The sequence below is a fragment of the Ptychodera flava genome, chromosome 13 (assembly GCF_041260155.1).
Source record: "Ptychodera flava strain L36383 chromosome 13, AS_Pfla_20210202, whole genome shotgun sequence".
Classification (NCBI taxonomy): domain Eukaryota; kingdom Metazoa; phylum Hemichordata; class Enteropneusta; family Ptychoderidae; genus Ptychodera; species Ptychodera flava.
This window is the reverse complement of record NC_091940.1, coordinates 22,286,964-22,306,641: the sequence shown is the minus strand read 5'-3', so window position 1 is coordinate 22,306,641 and position 19,678 is coordinate 22,286,964. Positions and strand designations below refer to the sequence as shown.

The following is a 19,678-nucleotide window of genomic DNA, read 5'->3' as shown; positions in this document are numbered from 1 at the left end:
TACATGACAGGTGACTGTTATTGAATTTCCATGTCCCTTTCCCACGTTTTACACCTTCTAAAGATTCCATATCAACTACAACTGGTTGATGATCTGAAATAACACAAGATAAAATTTCACACTTTTTAACCTCAGTAAACAAGTCACTCGTGAAGAGCCACCGGTCCAGTCTGACTTTCGTCTGATAGTTTTTTTTTGTCTTTGCAAAGTCTGTGCCACGTGTATTGGAGAAGATGTGGGTGTAATCTTCTCCAAACATCAGTCAGATTGAACTGATTCATCATAGCTTTAATCTCCTGTACACTACTATCATTACACAACCTAGCTGAGGATATCTTATCTTTGGATGTATCTACAACGCAGTTGAAATCACGGCCACATATTATGGAATCTGATTCATGATCTCGTGAGGCTTTTCAATTTCCTCACCGAGTAAATTGAAATAGTTTTTTCGTTCTTTAACAGAGTTTGGAGCATAGATGTGAAGTAAAATATTAACATTGTCATATTTTAACATAGCAATAAGAGTTCGTCCTTCGTGAGCCATTTTAATTACCTTAATGTCAAGTTCGCGATCTTTCTTCCAGAGTATGGCTGTTCCTCTGCTATTGTTTTTATAGTTGTTCCATATTCCCTCACCACCCCATTCTTTTGTCCATGCGTCAGCTTCAATCTGTGATGCACAGTGTGTTTCCTGTAGAAATATGATGTCTGCTCTCTGTCTTTTTATGAATTCAAAGCATTGCTTCCTCTTTGTTGGGTTTCTTAACCCATTTGTGTTAAGTGTTATCAGCCTGTTCTTCATTTATCTTAGCAGTAGTTGTTATGTTGTTTTGCTTTATTCCACCATTTTCGTTTTCCGTATCCACACTATTCACACTTTCCACACAATCCATGGTGTCCTCTTCTCCTTGCAAGTCACCATCTTCCTGTTCATCATCACCATCACCTTCATCTCTACCGTCATCATCGTCATCTTCATCTCCTGATGACAGCAGGTCATATTTGTTAGATGTATGTACCTTAAATTCTTCTCCATTTTGTTTTCTATTTCTATGCCTGATTCTTCTTCTTTGACCTGGTGGTTTGAATGGTGTCATTTCTGTTTGTTCATGAGGTCTTTTTATCTGGGTTGTACTATCTTCCCGCATGGTTGCCTGCATGTTATCGGTTCTTTCCATCTTGAGTGTATCTGGAGCAGCGGCCGAGTCAACAGTACCACTTGTGTTTGTTGACTTTGCCGCATTCTTTTCCTTCTTTTCATTTCTGCTTCCAGATTCGTTGGCTTTGTTTCCAGATCTAGCACCTACTTCTTCCATCTTTTTGTTTCCATTGCTTGCAGAATTTCCGTCTACTTTGGGCACTTCTTGTTTGTTGAGACTGTAATGCCCACCATTTTTCTGTTGCTGTTTTGTAGAATCGACCAATGTGGTTATTTGCTGTTGACGTAATCGTGACTGATTGAACCATTGTCTACAGTCTTTACGAAGATGCCCTTTTTTCTCGCATGCTAAGCATGTCTTCGCTTTTGGACAGGTTTGTCCAATATGACCGAACATGTGACATATGTAGCAAATTACCGGTGAGCTTACTTTAGCTTGTTGATCTTGATAACTTATGTCGATGGCTGCACCTCCATGCTTTTCAAAACATACATACTTGGGGATATCTTTGTTAATCTTCATTCTTATCACCATTCTTCCATCTTTTGATATTTTATAAGGATTGGTTTTCTCATCTTCCACTTCGCCATACATGTTTAAGAATGCGATGATACGGCGTACATCCACTTCGGCGTTTAGGTTATCCGGAGTGACTTTTTTGATATCAGTGTTAAGATCATCTGGATAAATCCTATCACCGTTGTCAGCCATTATTCCCTGTATCACTTTTCTCCTCGACAGGCAGCATAGCGCCCTCAACGTTACTGGTATGCAGTCATTCAACACAACAGGTGGTCGCCAACGCGCAGGGATTTACTCTCAGTCTTGGGTACAAAATTATCTTTTGAAGTATCTAAATGTTTGACTACTTTTGTTTTGTTAATATACTTTCAGGCAAACTTATGAATATCCAGTTTTAAAATTCGAGCTTGAATTCAGTTATTGCAATGATATGATTCAGCAACATTATGTCAACTCCATTATTTCATATAGTGTGACATTCTGTCCGCGTTATTCCATATTATACTCCGCAGTTAAAGACAGTATAATAAAAATTACATCGACATTGAGTAAACTGTTGTACAAATACTACAATGCCCTTAAAAATATGATATTGTGTATTTTAGGGTACCCTTATGTGTAAACTATAATTAATGTTTAGCGCTACCACTACTGGAATAGCATCTCCTTCGTGGCGGCACTACGAATTGGGATCCTCCACTTCGTGACGCCTGTCGCCATTATATCGTAGATCACATGTGTACAAAGTTCTGTCAGAGCGAGGCTGTGTCGTCGTTTGGTCGTCTAGTACAAGAGCAGCCTTTGTAAGTTCGCCCTCGTCGGATGCTTTCCTGACGAGAACAATACATCCAAACGTCCCCCTTCACCCGCTCACATCCGAAAGACAGAAGAATCCAAATTGATTATCGTAGCATATAAGCAATCGACGATGCTGGTGGATTAAGACTGTGGAATTTTTACGGCTGGTAAAGGGCGACCCCTGAAATAATAACTCAAGTTAAACTGTAGCCCTTACCATCAAGGTAGGATGCACCTTGGGGTCAGATGTTAGGACTTTCAAACTTTTACAATGTCTTTCTGGTCAACCGCTTGTCGAGGCTCACTGTCTTAGTTTCGTGAAAACCATGCAAAATTTTGATCCCCCTACAGAGTTAACACAGGTATGGCGGCCATTTTGAATTTCAAATATCGGTAAATATAAGGTTATTTGTTTCTCAAGTACCAGAATTTGTACGATGTACCCTGATTGTTATTCATGATTGGGTAAGGGTATGGTTCAAAGATTCATTGGGGAAAGATGTTAATAAACGTTTGTCTGTCGAATAATCAGCGGTTGAATTGACACGGGAGATGCGGGCGGGGCGGGGGTACACAGGTTATGTTTTCTGATTGCCTTGGTATGAAAAACTCGAACTAAACTACCAGAGTGAGTTTCGACTGTAAAGTCATGATGAGCGTGTCATACCTCTAGGTAAAAGGAGCACAATGGCCCATTTCTGTAAACTTAAATCCGCAGCAACATGGTGTGACATAAACCAATAAATCTCAGCATCTATAGATTTTGTCCTTTCAGATAAACACCCTTCAGACCACTCAAAGTGTCCAGAGACGTCACCGGTTTTTTTATAAGACCCCTGTAAGACACTTGAAATATTTCATCGACTTGGGGACTGTCCACCAACATTTGCAATTCAAAAATGGTTGCAATCCCTGTATTAACTCTTAAGGAGAATTTTTTTTCTATTCTTTCAACACTAATACCGAAAAAACTTCCCTTACTCCGAGAACTTCAAAATAAGCCCCCAGAAGTGGTTGACCACAAAAGTATGGCAAAAATTGGACAGCCTGAATGCCTTTCCCCGAGGCGCATACTACCTTAACGATAACCGCGATTCCTTACCTATTTCTTCAAGAGGAGACTGATACTCGCCTTAAAGGTATACTGTCACCTGTTCCAATTTTGCCACAGTTACCACGGAAAGAGAAAATCTAACCAATCACAGATTTTAAGCGCTTGGCGGCTTTTTAAAAACAGCGCCCTCACGTGGGCATTTTGAATACCAAGGAACGCCCCTTTGACCATATATGGGCATATTTAGATTACAGGTGAATGTATACCTTTAAGGGGAGCTTTACCACAAAAGTCCACTCACCGCACCGCGCATGACTTGAATAGGGAATAAGACTTTTTTTAACCTGGTACTATATGATGTTAGCGCGCTTTACGCAGGGTAATCTGATAGTTTCTCCACGTGTCCACAGTACCAAAGATGTAAATCAGCTATCTGCGTTCTTAATTTCAACCTCCTCAAATATCGCATTCAAAAGCCGGCCATTCTCATTTACCCTTTGTTATGTTGCAATTGCCGGGCCAGCATAGAACTCATCGATATTCTGCTTCAACAGCGAAGGAGTCATTGGCGTAACTGTTTAAACCTAGCAGTAACTGACGATAAAACGCTCTCACTCACAGCATGGGAAAACGCTTAGGATGATTCAGAGAAGAGACGAGAAGGGCAGTTGACGGGCATTGTTTTTCTTGGACGTTAAAAATATTTGGAAAGTCACCCCGATTTAAAATGTAGGTAACCACGGAAATGGTTATTCTCTTTAGCCAAAACGTTAAATCACCTGAGCAGAACCACACTTAATCAAGTTCAAGTATTCCAACTGTTTTTGTTTATCTTGTTGAGCACAGGGTTTCTTGCGTTTCTTTGGCAAATAACTTGCATCCAGTTTCTATATCAGCTATATATACAACATCACGGAATTCCACTTCTCCGAAGAGCCTGCAATGCATGTAAGCCATTGTTGAATTGCATACAAAGTGTAAATGGAAACAAAATAAATACATAATGGCTTTGCATACATATGAGAATACTTATGAGTACTAGTAAAGTTCAAAAGTTCAATATCAACACCAACGTTACAACTGAGGAAAGAATTGCAAGTTGAGATAGCTGTTTTATGGTTCTCTTTATGTGAAGATGTTAGTCTGACGAATCATCACGTGACTTGGACTACCTCAAAGGTAACACTCTGGCTCTTAACACTTAATGTTTCATCCCTGGTTCGTAAGTTTGTTTAGCAACATGATCTTTAAGTTGACGAGGCAACTGCTGTTGTTGTTGTTGTCGTTGTTGTTGCTGCTGCTGCTGGAAATGTTGTTGCTGTTGCTGATGATGATGATGATGATGATGATAATGTTGTTGTTGTTGTTGTTGCTGTTGTTGTTGTTGATGATGATAATGATGATGATGATGATGATGATGATGTGGTTTTAAATGTTCAAGACAGTGACGGTGATATAGACTCTATTGACTCTTACAATGATAGTGATACCGGAACTGTAATAACATTTTCCAAATACCATGGTCAGTCAGTGTGTACAACTTGGAAATCACTGTACCATTATAAAGCAATGGAAGTTTGATGTCTCCTAGCACAAAAAGGCCATCAAAATAAATTACTCTGGGATAACGTAGTGTCTGGTTATTGCATGCACGACATATCTGTATTGAAAACCGAAAGATTTAAATTTTCAAGGCCACTGTAAAATTGAGGATAGGGAAGGGTCATGTTCAACAAGTTTGCTTAGAGGCGGAGGGTCATATTTGAGAAAAGGGAATTGGGAAGAGGACAACATTCCACACTACTCCAGCCCACCCCTCCATAATAAATGAAAGCTCCCTAAGAATGGTATTCCTCCTCCATGTGACTTTTCCCGCAGTGCAACACTTCCAAACTTTTAATTCTTCCCAGGGCCTTTTCTATTTTAGAAATCCAGACATTCTTCAAAGGACACACAATGCATAGTTTCAGGTGACAAGTTTTTTTGCGAAGCAGTTTGTTTTACCCGTCACAGTATCTTACCTGTCATCGAACCGTGAAGCGGCAGCCGCAATCGTGTCCTTGCGAAACTTCAACTCTTTCAAATAAACAAGGCCTTGAAACTGTCAATCTCGTTAAGCCCTGTCAGTCAACTTTGATGTGATACACACGAACGTGGAGCTTGGAGCACCCGGCATGTCAGGGAGCGCGTGCCTGATCTGACGTGTCGCCTACATTCAGACACAGACATTTGAACTGTCAATGATTCAGACAATAAGAAACACACAAACAAATAAAGACAATGTGAATTGTACTGTCCTGTCTTCTTGTATCAACATGATCAAGGTGCAAGCTTCCAAACGAGTATGATTCAAATATAATATACGCACTCGTTGACAGTGTGCAGCTAAAAGGTGTGCTGTTGAAGTAGGCCATTGAGAGTAGTATCCCTCTAGTGGGTAATTTGTAATTTCCTCCCATACGTGAAAAGAATCACGGTACCACCCAACGTATTGTAATGTCATTGCAACCGGCCGGTTCGAAAAGTCATCAACAGTTTACAGGAGTGTCTTAGGAATGGCACAGTGTCGTAGGAGGAATGGCCAACAGTCGGAATTTTTCTTTTTCGGAGTGATAATTGTTAAAAACACCCTAGTTCTGCCATTGCAAAAGGAATGTGAATGGACGCGAAAAAATGAAACGAATTCTACTTGTTAAAAAACTGAGGTGAGTGCCCTGCATATTTAATATATATTGAAGCTACGAATGCAAAACCAACGAACCAACAAATAGAAAACCTGGCATGTTTCTTACCTCCCCTGCAACGATTTAACAGACGAATCCTTCAGTATACGGCATCGGGACACTCGTTCTTTCGCCTCCCACCTCTCATAACTGTATGCACGGCGCAAGTTTCATCATTCACACCGTAGACTCCGCTTTTTGAGGGTCCATGTTCATACATGACGATATATTTACAATGGCGCTGCATGTATACATACATACATACATGCATACATACATACATACATACATACATACATACATACATACATACATGCATACATACATACATACATACATACATACATACATACATACATACATACATACATGCACTCAACTGGCAGATCATAATAAGGGATGGATATTTTGAGTTATGGGGGTGGTCAGAAAGAAGCCAGTCAGATGTTCTGTCTCCAACAATTTATCACATTTTTTATATACAGAAGTATGCAGAGCATCCACTCATTCTACTTTCCAGTGAAACGCGGATTTTTTCGCATAAAGTAGGACTGGGAAATGATAAAAACTGTCGCGTTGATGAATTTTTGGCAAAGTATTTTGATCAGACCTGTATACTGCATACGGTTCACCCCTTCTGCCCGTTGTCAAGTATGACAGTATCCTTTGAATTGGTTGCCTTAGCCTTTGATCTCATCTATCTCTGGTAGATACGAATATTCCGGTGATAGCCACAACAATGGCAAATCACCATGCCAGCCGTGTCAAAGTTTTCACCAGACGCTGCGGAAGTAGCGATGTTGCTGACGCGGGTCCCAACGTCGGCATCAGGGGTCGGCCATTTTGTTTAAAGGGGGTAAGTAGTCGGGCCAGGTGAAGCACAGACACTTTAAGACATGCGGTCATGGGGGCATTACATGAACAAAAGGCCAGTGAAAGCCGTGATCCGACTGAAAGCAGACAGTTGCGTAATCCCCTGGTCAGTGTCCTCCGACCAACGTCAATAACCATCGCAGTCTGTACGCTACCGCACATTTATGCTGTCCTTTTATTTTGATGTGGAAACAAATGATGATTTCATCCTGACAAAAATATGAACGGAAAATCGTTCCAAGCGGCATCTCTTTCTGATTGACTACGTTTTTCGTATTTTGATGCAGTGTTCATTCGACAGTCCGTTGGTCTCAGCTGGCCACACCGTGATTCATTACCTCCTCTAACAGTAAAAGAATATTAATTTATAGGAGTATAGGGTTGTTTTTGCTGTAGTTTGAAACAAATTGTGTTTGTCAATTTTTTCTTCCGCAAAAATTTTGCCAACATATGAACTTTATCAATACGTGCAAAATTTTAAAACAAATGAGAAAATGGAAAGTCAGTTTTGTTTTAAGACATAAATGTGGATATTTAACAACAAATCGAAATGTGATTTAGTTGAGTCCATTGCACTGCTATAGGAGGGAAGGCGAACATGTACCCTCGAATACGCTTTGGTTTCGCCCTTGCCGATTGATACACAAAGTTAATTGACATGCAGACGGGAGGAGCGTACACAACGTACAAAGTTTACAGCCAAACCTGTCCGTAGAGTTCACCAAGCGACCAGCGAGCGAAAATGGCGAGCAGCAAAGATGATCTCAGGGACCCGAAATTCTGGCGAGCGGTAATCGGCGAGCTGATCGCCATGGCGCTCTTCGTCATGATCAGCATTGGCTCCACAATTGGCTGGGATAAGCCGCACGTCCCCAGTATGGTGCAGATTGCTCTGTGTTTCGGCTTGACGATAGCTACCATGGTGCAGTGTTTCGGACATGTGAGCGGCGCAAACATCAACCCGGCGGTAACGTGCGCCTTGCTTGTGACTAGGAAAATCAGCGCAGTGAGAGCGTTTATGTACATGATCGCCCAGTGCGTCGGAGCCATCGCCGGTGCCGGCTTGATCTACGCCGTGACTCCAGCAAGTGTTCGCGGTGGTCTTGGAGTGACGTCCTTGGGCGCTGGAGTGTCTGTGGAGCAAGGGTTTGCAATCGAGTACCTGATTACGTTTGAGTTAGTTTTTACTGTGTTTGCGACCATAGATGCCAACAGGAAAGATCTCCAAGGATCAGCCTCACTTGCTATTGGCACATCTGTCACAATTGGTCATTTATTCGCGGTAAGTTCATCGCTTATGTGTCTTATAGGCGTAGATTCAACAATCCATAACGATATTATGCTGGATGCATTTTAAATGTCGACACAAATTACTAGTTCAATCGACATATCAACCATTGGTAACGCCTATATCTCACGGTAATTGACAGATCCCATTGCTAGCAGCTGTTATCTGCAACCTATCTCCCGATTGTGAGTTCATTAAACTTCGACCAGACTGGCTTTTGGCTGTTAGAACAGCAATTTCACAGATTACAACAGTGGTGGGCACGCGAAGATGCCTTCGCTTTCGGCTATAAACCCATAAACAGTGATACAATTAATTGTGTCTACCTGTCCACGCGAGCAGTGTGTAAGACGAGAGTGTTCACGTGGATATCGTACTGGCGAAGAATTCCTTTGCAATTATTAAAAAAACGCACACGTCACCATGGATACTCGTATTGATATGCACGGCGCACTCCTCCATTCCATTTGCAGGCAAGCTTTGACCGAGAGTATACGGCACACACATGGAAAATTATAATCGAACGGACTTTGATAGCCTACTGTCCCTCCACACACGGTAGCTGGCCAATAGCATCACGAAGACTTTTTAATAGTTCAACAGTTCTTAAACCATGTCTATGTGCTGTTCCCATTTGCGCTTTCCCAATTTCTCTCCCGCGATTCATCCGACAGACCTTTCCTTCTAAAAGTTAATGTCAAACGTTTAGACTGTCTTCGGAATCCAAGTCCCGACAACTGCATAAGTGTAACAAGCGCTATCAGCAAGTCAACTTAAAACGCTTACATGTAAAATATTACACAAAACGCGTCCTAATGATCAAAACCTAAATGATATTGGGGCCTTGAAAGAATGCCCCTTCGCATTTTGCAAATCAAATATATCCTAGTAGACGATACTAATGGCCTTCACGAGGCTGTTGACCACACACAAGCTTTCTTTTGAAATTGACATCGATGTTACTGTTTGGGTTATTACGCTAACGTAACAAAGGGATGCCGATTGATTGCTGAAAAGTGCGTCCAATGACAGTTTACGTCGATGCGACGGGTTCTACATCTTTACCACCCACCGCATACGTTCTCTGATAATGCCGGTGACCCTGGAAACGATTCATGAGTTTGAATGTTCGCTACTTGTCTTATTTCCTGCTTGTGTTCGGTCTCCATATAGTAATAAAAAATTAATATACTTTCGTCATGTAAGAAGTCCCTCGTGAGGTAACAATTCAAAGAAAATGTCAGCCATAAGTTTTTTCCATAGAATTAGCCAAGTCCGCACAATAACATGTATCCTGGGGCAAAGATTCTGACCTATAAATAGACTAAGCCATTCCCAGACATATTCTCAACGTATTTTGAAATTAACGGTCCAGCGATTTAACTACGTCTACATCCATAATTCAAAAACGGACAAGAAATTAGTATGTAAATTTGCTTTACGCTTCTGATGCTGTATGATAACGTCGTCACCTAATTACGTCAAACATAAGATACGAAGGTACACATACATACATACATACATACATACATACATACATACATACATACATACATACATAGATACATACATACATACATACATACATACATACATACATACATACATACATACATACATACATACATACATACATACATACATACATACATACATACATAAAACTTTACAGGATTGTTGTGCTCTTGCTCTTGCCAAATAGATCATATTAACTGCCATTTAAGTCATGAAATTAATCATGTCAAAAGAAATGACAATGCAGGGAAATCGGATTAAAGTGACAACAATAAAGTCAAAGTGTTCCCCTTTTTTGCAAGTACTTTTGTGTCAGTAAACTTAATCCGGTCGATTATCTGTATTTAACAAGAATTCGACGGGAAAGAAATTCCTGCATTCGATTTCTTTGTTGACACAAAGAATCACAAAAAACTCTAAATGTTTATGGACAATCATTTCTAAAAATGGGATAGAAAAACCACTGTCTCAATGAAACGTCAATGGTATAGTGTATTTGCAACTTTAAAAGTACTATTTAATTGTAACTGGAATGGCAAGGTCGGCCCCCTCAACCTGTCAGCTGTGCGTGACATTTATGAAGACAAATAAGATGAATGAGGTGTTACTCAATGCTCGTAGCAGGGCAGAAATTGCACCCCTTCATGCAACAAACGCGGTAAGGAATTTTGTATAAGGGTAGACAGGCGGCCTCGTTGACCCACTTCAAATACCGTTAGTATCACGTGCATTGGAAAATAGGGTTGTTTCGCATATGGTGTGGTCATGTAGTTCGGTGAAAAATCTGGAGTGTGATTGTGAATATGTGACAGGGAATTGCGGTATTGAAAAACCTATCTGCGCTGACATCACTAGCTCGCGATGTTAACCATCCGAAAAAAATCTCAAGAGTGTGAGAATATGCTTTTGGGTGATATTTTATTAGTATCATAGTGACAGAAAAATTTCAACCCGAAAGCTATATGACAAAGTTGACAAAATGGCGACGGCGTGGGAGGTTGCTGATACAGACTCGATATTCATCGAGAAATGTTATCATTGTGCGATAATCTTCACCCGTTAAATTTTAGATTTGTCGCAGGTAGTTTATGAGAATATCGAAGATTTATGAGCCAAGGATAAAATTCCATGTTGTTTGCACCGAAGATTCGAAGAACAATATTACCGAGTTCAAGTTAGGACAGAGTTTGTAGACATCGTACCTTGAAGTTTATCACTGGTAACGGCAGGATGGAGCCAGTTTCGTGACATTGTTTGCAGTGTCCGGATAGTTAATAATTCAATCAGAAAGTATCACCATTGCTATTTTGTTTGCAGAAACTAAGTGATAATATCAAATTGATGAGACGGTCAGTCAAAGGCGTAGAGAAATTTCAGAATTTAGATGTGGAATGAAAATTTCTCTGGAGTTTACGGTGAATATTTTGTCTCAAAGCATCCGAAGCACGTTTGAACTTGATGTTGGACCCCTTGAAATTCTGTCATGTTCGTCAGTTATAAATATATATTAACTTATGTTGCCGCAACCTGAAAATAATGTCCCCCACCAGTGCCGTACAAGTATGTTTCTCAGGTTGTGTTTTGGTAGTAGAGGTGCTCAGGTCGGAGGTTTGTACACCATGTATTTGGCTGAAGGCAAGAACAGCAAGACGTCAAATGTTGGGTAGCAATCAAGGTATGCCATAGTGGTGCAAATATTAACCTAAGACAGCCACAGCCACAACAAATAAATACAGTGATGCTTTGGTGAAAATGAATTTGGTGAAGATTTTTAGCCACGAAATGTTCTGAATCGATAAAGTTACCATGATGCGTTGGGAGGGGGAACAGCTGATCCGATCACAAACTAATCCTCAGCCAATCGAATTACAGAGCTGCCAAACATATTTTTCACCCAAAAGTAAATAAGAAAATACAAGATATGGCACGTCACCCGCATCAGATGTGGTGAGCAAACTATAGGCCCTCGAGGGTCTATGAGCAAACTGATATTCTGTCGGGTTCAAAAGTGCTAACATAATTTTCGATGGCATACTTAACGTGATCGGTAATAATTTATTGAAACCCTGACTTCCAGTTCCTTGATCTCCTCTAAAAATTGGAGAAAGTGTAAAAATTTAAACGGTAATGCTCTTTTGATTAGCTGATATCGGATTTTAGATTTCAATTTTAATCCTAATTTTAAAGTTCGGGAGAACACACTTTGTAAATTTCTTAATAACTATATTGGGTACGGTTTGCAGACACTACGCACACTGCAGTTACATATACATCTCGCGCTGTGTGTCTGTATACTTCAGTCTACATTATAAAGCGAATTAATATTTTCCTTATCTGTAGATATGGAGGTGTTGTATCCGAAAGATGACACATCTGTTTTCCAAGCGATGGGTAAGAGCAAACCTGGCTTTGACTCACAGTAATCGGTGGCTTTACCAGATTACATGCGAAAATTTGGTCAAACTTGTCGGGTGTTGTATGCTAGAAGGGTACGCTTCCCCATTCCGCACACCTGGTACCACCACTGTAGTGGTACAAGATGACCCCTCTGTTATTCGCTCCTTGGACCTGAGTTCTAAATATTTTATTTACCTTGAGTGGTGCTGATATTGGACCTGTTTTGATGTATATTTGTTCATCGTCATCGGATGACGTCTGTCTAAATTGGTCCTCATATTATTAAGCGAACAATGTTTTAACTTCGGTACAAGGAAACACGCAGTGTGTGTGCTTAAATACACAATACAAATTGATATTTACAGGTCCGGGGCCAGTATGGCCACCAAAAGGCCGGTATGTCACAACCTTTTATTTCAAGAAACAAAGTTCAGACATGATTTATTTCTTTCTAAATATTGTACATAGATGTAAGCACTTTAGTGATACAATTGTGTCTGGCTGCTATCGTGAAATCGTAAATTTATCTGAACTTTTCCAGTGACCGAAACTAATCGCTAAACATGGCGGAACATCGTGCGGTCTCTTCAAATCGTGCCGTAGTATACAAAACGCATATACTGTACATATTCGTAATGTGTCGCAGTGCTGGTATTATGTTTCCTTGTGTCGTGACATATCGGGCTGGTAGTCCTGGAAAACTCGTAATTATTTCAAATTGAGTCATCAGGGACTTGACAGCACCTGTATGCGACTGCAGCTGCCTAATTAAAGAAGACACTGTCATGCAGTGCATGTCAGTGCGACGTGGCAAAAAAAAGACATAATATGAACACACACACACACACACACACACACACACACACACACACACACGAGATGTTTATTCTCTTTATTTCAATACAAAACGAATCTTCTACTAAAGAGGAGGGGTGTTTTAAAGTTATAATCGGATATACTTTAGGCCGGGATGTTTCATTATCACATCGGGATATATATATATATATATATATATATATATATATATATATATATATATATATATATATATATATATACGGTAAAAAATGATAACAAGTAGAACACAGGACATATAGGCGTTACTCAGAGTTTCACGCTACATGTGCTCTCTGTAGTGATATATATATATATATATATATATATATATATATATATATATATATATATATATATATATATATTCCAATGTACACACTATTATCACAAACGGAAGACATGACGAGCTCTAAACCAGACAACGTCACTGCTGTGGTCTGTGGTATTTTTAAAATGCTGAACTCATTACCACTGAACTATTTACAATAGATAATTTCCCTCTAGTGTATTAAGTGTGTAAATGAACATAGGTAATACCAAACGGCCAGGCGTACATGTCCATATAAAATGAGGAATTTAAGGCTAATTAGGAGCTTTATTTTTGTATTCCAATTCCAGCGACGTTGTACGGTAGCTTTCTCGACGAACGCAAATATATTTTGTATAAATTGTGGCGTGTTAATCATTTACAACCGGTTTTTTAATCCAGTAACAGCCACCGCTTAAACCACATCCGACTCTTCTAGAAGGAATATCATCAAAAACAGCATATGAGACAGTAATTCGGTGTTCTGGTGATAGTCCGGCTCTTTCTAGCCCAGCAGAATGCAGCGCACGTATACCGTAGATATACCCCCTCTGCTGTGTATGTGAGAACGGTGCACCCGTGAGCACACAACAGGTTAAGCTGTACAAGAGTACTGCAGGTTGATACACTAAACCAACTGACCTAACAAACCTAGAAATCTAGGAAAACATTTACTCCACTTATTACGTTCGGTCACCTGATAAAATAGATGCGCATACAATCACTCTGAATTTAGAAAAAACAAAAACAAAAACAAAAAACAAAGCTAGTTTATGATATTGCAGCCTACACACATTTTTCGTCAGACGCAAATGTCATGACAACTGTCGCCAAATACACTTGTATTTGTTGGTTTGTTTTCCAAGCGATATAAAACGGGGTTCGGTTAGAGCGACTTCAAATGATGAGGCTGCGTTATGTTTTAACTCAAAGACAGAGCCATTTATATGGTTTGACCGAAAAAATATTGTCATTAAACCTCAATCGTAGTATAGCTGATCTTGAAATCAATTTTAAACTCGTTCTCCGTGTATTTCACACGCTTTTTAAGTCCCTAAGGCAGCTCTTGAATAGGCATTCAAAAGAGAGAAGTGTACATGCTTATTGGAAAAAAATTGCAGGTAGGTCATTGTCGATAATATGATTAATATCGGACTGTAATGATCTAGGTACTTCGACTGAAAGATGTATTAACTGAATGTAGTAAAAGAGGGTTTTTAGAAACCTAGAAGACAAAAAACAAATTAGCGAATAAACGCAAATAATTTAAAGACAATTTTAGTCAAATTGACAAACTATGCCGTAAAGTGATCAGTGTCAATTGACCTTTTGCTTATGTAAAGTTCAGGATTGGTTTCTGGGGTCGGTTCGTACAGGAAAGAAAACTACATGTAAAGGCCACTGCAAATTATTAGTCTTATGGCATTACCGTACAAATACTTACAGTTTTAGGGGTGCTGGTTTTTTTTATCAGCACAGACAAATTTACGACAGTGTCGTGACATAGCTTCATCTAGGGACAGGTTCAGAGAACACATTTACGACAGTTTGTGCGCAGGTAAATTGTAAAATGGCTGCTGCGGTGGAGTGTTTTTGCACCTTGCTGATAAGCTGGATACGATGGGATGGTCGTTTAATGTGGTTACCAAGGCTTTTAAAGTATACACTTACTTGTAGGGAGCAAATGCGTAGTCTTTGGTTCGGTGATTTCTCTGTTTTTGTATTTTCGATCATACAGTATATAGAGAACATTCCACGCGCGTGTCAACTTTAACAACGGATATATTTATAGATATATGACATTTCCGAAGTGTTGTTGCTGATATGCTTTGACTCTACGCGGAGGTAGCACACAGTTGTTGCTTCTCTGCGGATTCGTTCACGGAACCAGTGTTATTGTTTCTCTTCTCTATTCATCTGGCGATTAGGATTTTCAGGAGAATTTAACTTATCGTGGTGATTTTGTTGTTTCTAGCGATATTTACAAGAGGCAACGCCGGATTCAGCTCTAACAGAACTGAGGACATCGTTCCCATTGCACTAAGCTTAACTTGTAGCAATACTAGTTGGCAACGGTTACGGTTATCGTTCGCTAGAATTTACGTCTGTGGCCATCATAACAACTGTCGAGCACTTCTTCGTGTTCTTTTTTTGTCCTCTAAAAGAGCGTCTCATTGCAATTTCAGTTGGCATAATATGACTGTTTAATATTGCAGATGAACAAAATGTAGACTTTATCCGAAAATTAAAGCTCAACATCACATTTCCGTATAGGCTGACATGCCCGTCCAATTCGACTTTTTGGCAACGTCGAGTAGGCCTACTCTAAATCGCTCTCAGACGACTGTATGCATATGCATATACCACCGGATATATGCACCGATTTTGGCAGGTAAACAATGCGCTCTACCAACCCCTTGAAAGTTAATGGTTCATCCCTGTGACAGGGTTTTTCGGTTGGCATGCAAAACCTCCGTCACGAGGCAGAGAAAATTGAAAAAAAATCTTAGGACTAGGCTATAGGCTGCTGCAACCTCTTCAGTGTTTCACCTGTCATTGCGCATCGCAACAGAAGAACGCGTCCTACACAAAATAATTGGACGAAAGTTTGTTTTGGCATGTAGCCTATGTGTGTCTAAACTTGTCAAAAGGTATACAATTCTTGAAATTTTCGTCTCAAAGCATCTGCTGTAAATATGAATGCACTGCTGTATAACATAAAGCGCCCGTATGGTGTATTCAAGTTCGAGCACAGCGCACATTCCATGCTTCGAAGAAGACCTGGGAGAATCCTCCTCGCAGACGATACGAAATTCTGCATAAGAAATTAATGGATTATTATTGAAGTCGTTACATATATTCAACAAGGGTTCAGAACGATTTGTAGATATACGTATCGCATTTGATAGGTAGTTATCAAATTCGGTAGGCGTTCTTGAATTTTGTACCTGTTGCAACAAGTTCTTCGCATTCATGATCAACCTAAGGGGCCTCTACGTGGCCTTATCGCGTCTCGCGAGATCAACTGAACCAGTATTCGACTTGGAATCTCAGGAATGACTTCTGCTGATGTGTAAGTGTGGCCGTTGCAAAAGTGAAGGAAGCACAAAGAAAACTTTACCATGAAGCGAATTTCAGGTCTTCAGGCAAATACCGAAGGCAGCAAAGCTAAGGTGAGGCGAGATGACCTTTCAGCTGTGTGTGTGCTCGAATTTGGGGCCAAAACTCCGGCAGCGACTAGAGAGTGGTTGCTGTCCAAGATACAATCGTCGAGATTTGCAGGCGGTGCTCGGCTCGACGCCAAAACCCTGCTTGATAAATCAGGCAGCGAAAGCATATTGCAAATTGGGGCCTCCAGGAGAAGATTGCTTGAAGGCGCCGAGTACTTGGGGTTGAAGAAACCCTGCCACGATGGCGTTATCAGAGAATTTACCATGCAAAACAAGGACCAGTTTGTAAATATTGATGGAGATTTCTTGACGTGTGCTGAAGTTCAAACAATCATACGAGCTGGGGTAGAGAGGCTGCATTCGCAAGAAACCATCGCTTTGCCGGACTTCCCAAGGTGACTGTATGTAAGGGCGAAGCTATCGTACCTCGATGTATCGCAAGCGGTGTCATATCAAAATTTTATCCTCTTCATGAATACAACGAACTCAGAATCTTAACAGGGGAGTGGCACAATTCCAACTCTCTCAAATCACTCACTACACCACCGGTCGAGAAAATTCGGCACTACTTCGGGGACACAATCGCTCTGTACTTTTCGTTTCTCGGTTTTTACACCAAGGCTCTCATAGTACCAGCGCTGTTTGGTTTGTTTTCGTACATCTGGCTCCACGCAAACGACAACTCAGAGAAAAGTTATCTTACCTTTGCTGTTTTCAACTTGATCTGGTCCACTCTGTTCCTGGAGGCATGGAAAAGGAAGTGCGCTGTGATCACCTACAACTGGGGCACCTATGGAATGGTGAAATTTGAAGAGCCGAGACCCCATTTTGTTGGAACTGTTGGAACAAACCCGATCACAAAACGAGTTGAACTTGTGTACCCAAAGTGGAAAAGGTCCTTGAAAAAGTATTGTGTGTCCCTGCCTGTTGTGGTCATGTTCCTGTCATTGGCTGTTGGAGCAATGCTGGGATACTTCTGGTTTGAGAATTGGTTGCACAGTAGACTGGACCCTAAAACCACATCTGGGAAGCTTATGCAATTTGTTCCAACATCTCTGTACGCTGTGATCATCGTGATTCTCAATGCAATCTACAGACAAGTGGCCACCTGGCTCAACAACTGGGAAAACCACCGACTCCAGTCTTCCCATGAAAACAACCTCATTCTGAAGCTCGTCGTCTTCGACTTCGTCAACTGCTTCCTGTCACTGTTTTACATCGCCTTTGTCTTGCAAGACATGAGGAGACTCCGTGACCATCTTGTTGCACTGCTTGTGACCCAGCAAATCATCGGTCAGATTCTGGAGACCGTGTTGCCATACATCATGCTAAGAAGAAGTAGAATCATCACTGATTTCAAGAAGAAAGATGACTCAGCAGATCATTTTGAAGAGGACCAGAGTGACCAAACAGTTTATGAAGGCACTTTTGATGACTATCTAGAATTGTTCCTTCAGTTTGGTTATGTCTTTCTGTTCTCATCTGTTTATCCCTTGGCGGCATTCTGGGCTCTCCTTAACAACGTCATTGAACTCCGCACAGATGCATTTAAACTTTGTTGTGTAGTCCAACGACCATTTGCCCATACCAGTGCTGGCATCGGAACCTGGCAGATTACATTTGAAATTATGAGCGTCCTGGGCGTGATCACGAATACAGCACTGATCGCCATGTCCTCAGAGGCTCACCGCATCTTTCCAGACACCACTGATGTGGCGTTTATTCTCGCGTTTGTCGGCATCGAGCATCTGATCATCGGTTTGAAGATGCTGGTGGCGTTCATGATTCCAGATTTGCCCAAATGGATGACGGAAGAGCTGTACAGGGAGGAATACGAATCAAAGCAAGCCCTGAAACGCCAAACGATGATGAAATACCAGCAGGCAGAGTCAAATGAAACTCAGATTTGAAGCTCACAAATAGTGTTGTATTCAAAATGACATGTTTATAGCATGCACAACAACTATTTTTGTTCAAAAGCAGTAAGATGGTACGCCCACTTTTATCAGCATTACAGTAGTGTAGGACTTTATACAAGGAACTTAACATAAGTCAAATAAGAGTTGAGACAGTAAATCTCAGAAAATCAAGAAAATGTCAGGTGTTTGTACTTAGAATATCCATCAAGAATAATATATTGAATGAAAAACATGGAAATATCTTTCTAACATAGATAAGAAAATATGTCTTGATATGAGATGGATTTCAATAAGACCAGGTGACTTAAATTGTTTTTTCAGTTGTGAACAGTTCAGTCTGAAAAGCCAAAGCTCAATTAACATGCACAAACAGTGATCTGTAGTGACATATTTATTGTGTGTTGCAGAAACCATGCATGGCCTTGTAATACCTAGATATTAAAGGTGCTCGTAAAATATGTTGACACTAATTGTAAACAGTGGAAATTAAGGCCACAGGTTACAAGGTACCTGACTCTCTGCCAGAACAGTGTGTTCGCTGAGAACAGGTGAATGGTTTTTAATGCAGAATGTGCCTCGGTGACAGATATTTTGACTCTCAAATTTTTAACAATTCTTTTCTGATCTATCAGTTGTGGGGGCTCATTTTAAAGCTCTTGGAGTAAGAAAAGCTTTCACTGTCTTAGTTTTTCGAAAATTGAAAAGTTTATTTTCCCCATAGAGTTTACACAGGGATGGTGCCATTTTGAATTTCAACTATCTAAAAATGTTTGGCAATGTATTTCTCTGTTACCAATATTACAAGGTAAACCCCAGTTTCTACTTTTGATTCTGTATGAGAATGGCTGGAAGTATCATTGAGAAAAGTTTAAGTCTGTCACTTTGGAGGTGCATACTACCATAAGGGATGGGTCGTCTCAACTGGGCCTATGCAGCTTTATTGATCACAAACACTATTTCTTGCATGATATCTAGATGGCAGCACATCAACATTGCTACAACATAAAGTTTACCATGCACATCGTGACAAACATGTGTTAACTTTCTTTAATCAACAACCTCTGATACACTGCGTACATTGATCATATGAGTCCCATACAACCCTGGAGTGC

General features: G+C 40.4%; 2 protein-coding genes across 4 annotated transcripts in view; both read left to right on the top strand.

The window, feature by feature from the left end:
• LOC139147836 (aquaporin-4-like) overlaps positions 1 to 19,678 on the top strand; it is a 52,459-nt gene that overhangs the window by 25,006 nt on the left and 7,775 nt on the right. Inside the window, exon 1 of one of the 3 annotated variants that reach the window (XM_070719047.1) lies at positions 7,792 to 8,415. The exons of the other annotated variants lie outside the window; for them this stretch is intronic. Coding sequence (XP_070575148.1) covers positions 7,876 to 8,415 — 540 coding nt within the window. The 5' untranslated portion in view covers positions 7,792 to 7,875. Of the gene's footprint in view, positions 1 to 7,791; positions 8,416 to 19,678 lie in introns of those variants that run through there. 3 annotated transcript variants of the gene reach the window in all.
• LOC139147834 (anoctamin-10-like) lies at positions 16,515 to 18,695 on the top strand. The gene is given in 2 exon segments (XM_070719045.1): positions 16,515 to 17,041; positions 17,044 to 18,695. Coding segments are annotated over 2 exon segments (1,956 nt in total). The 5' UTR covers positions 16,515 to 16,599; the 3' UTR covers positions 18,558 to 18,695.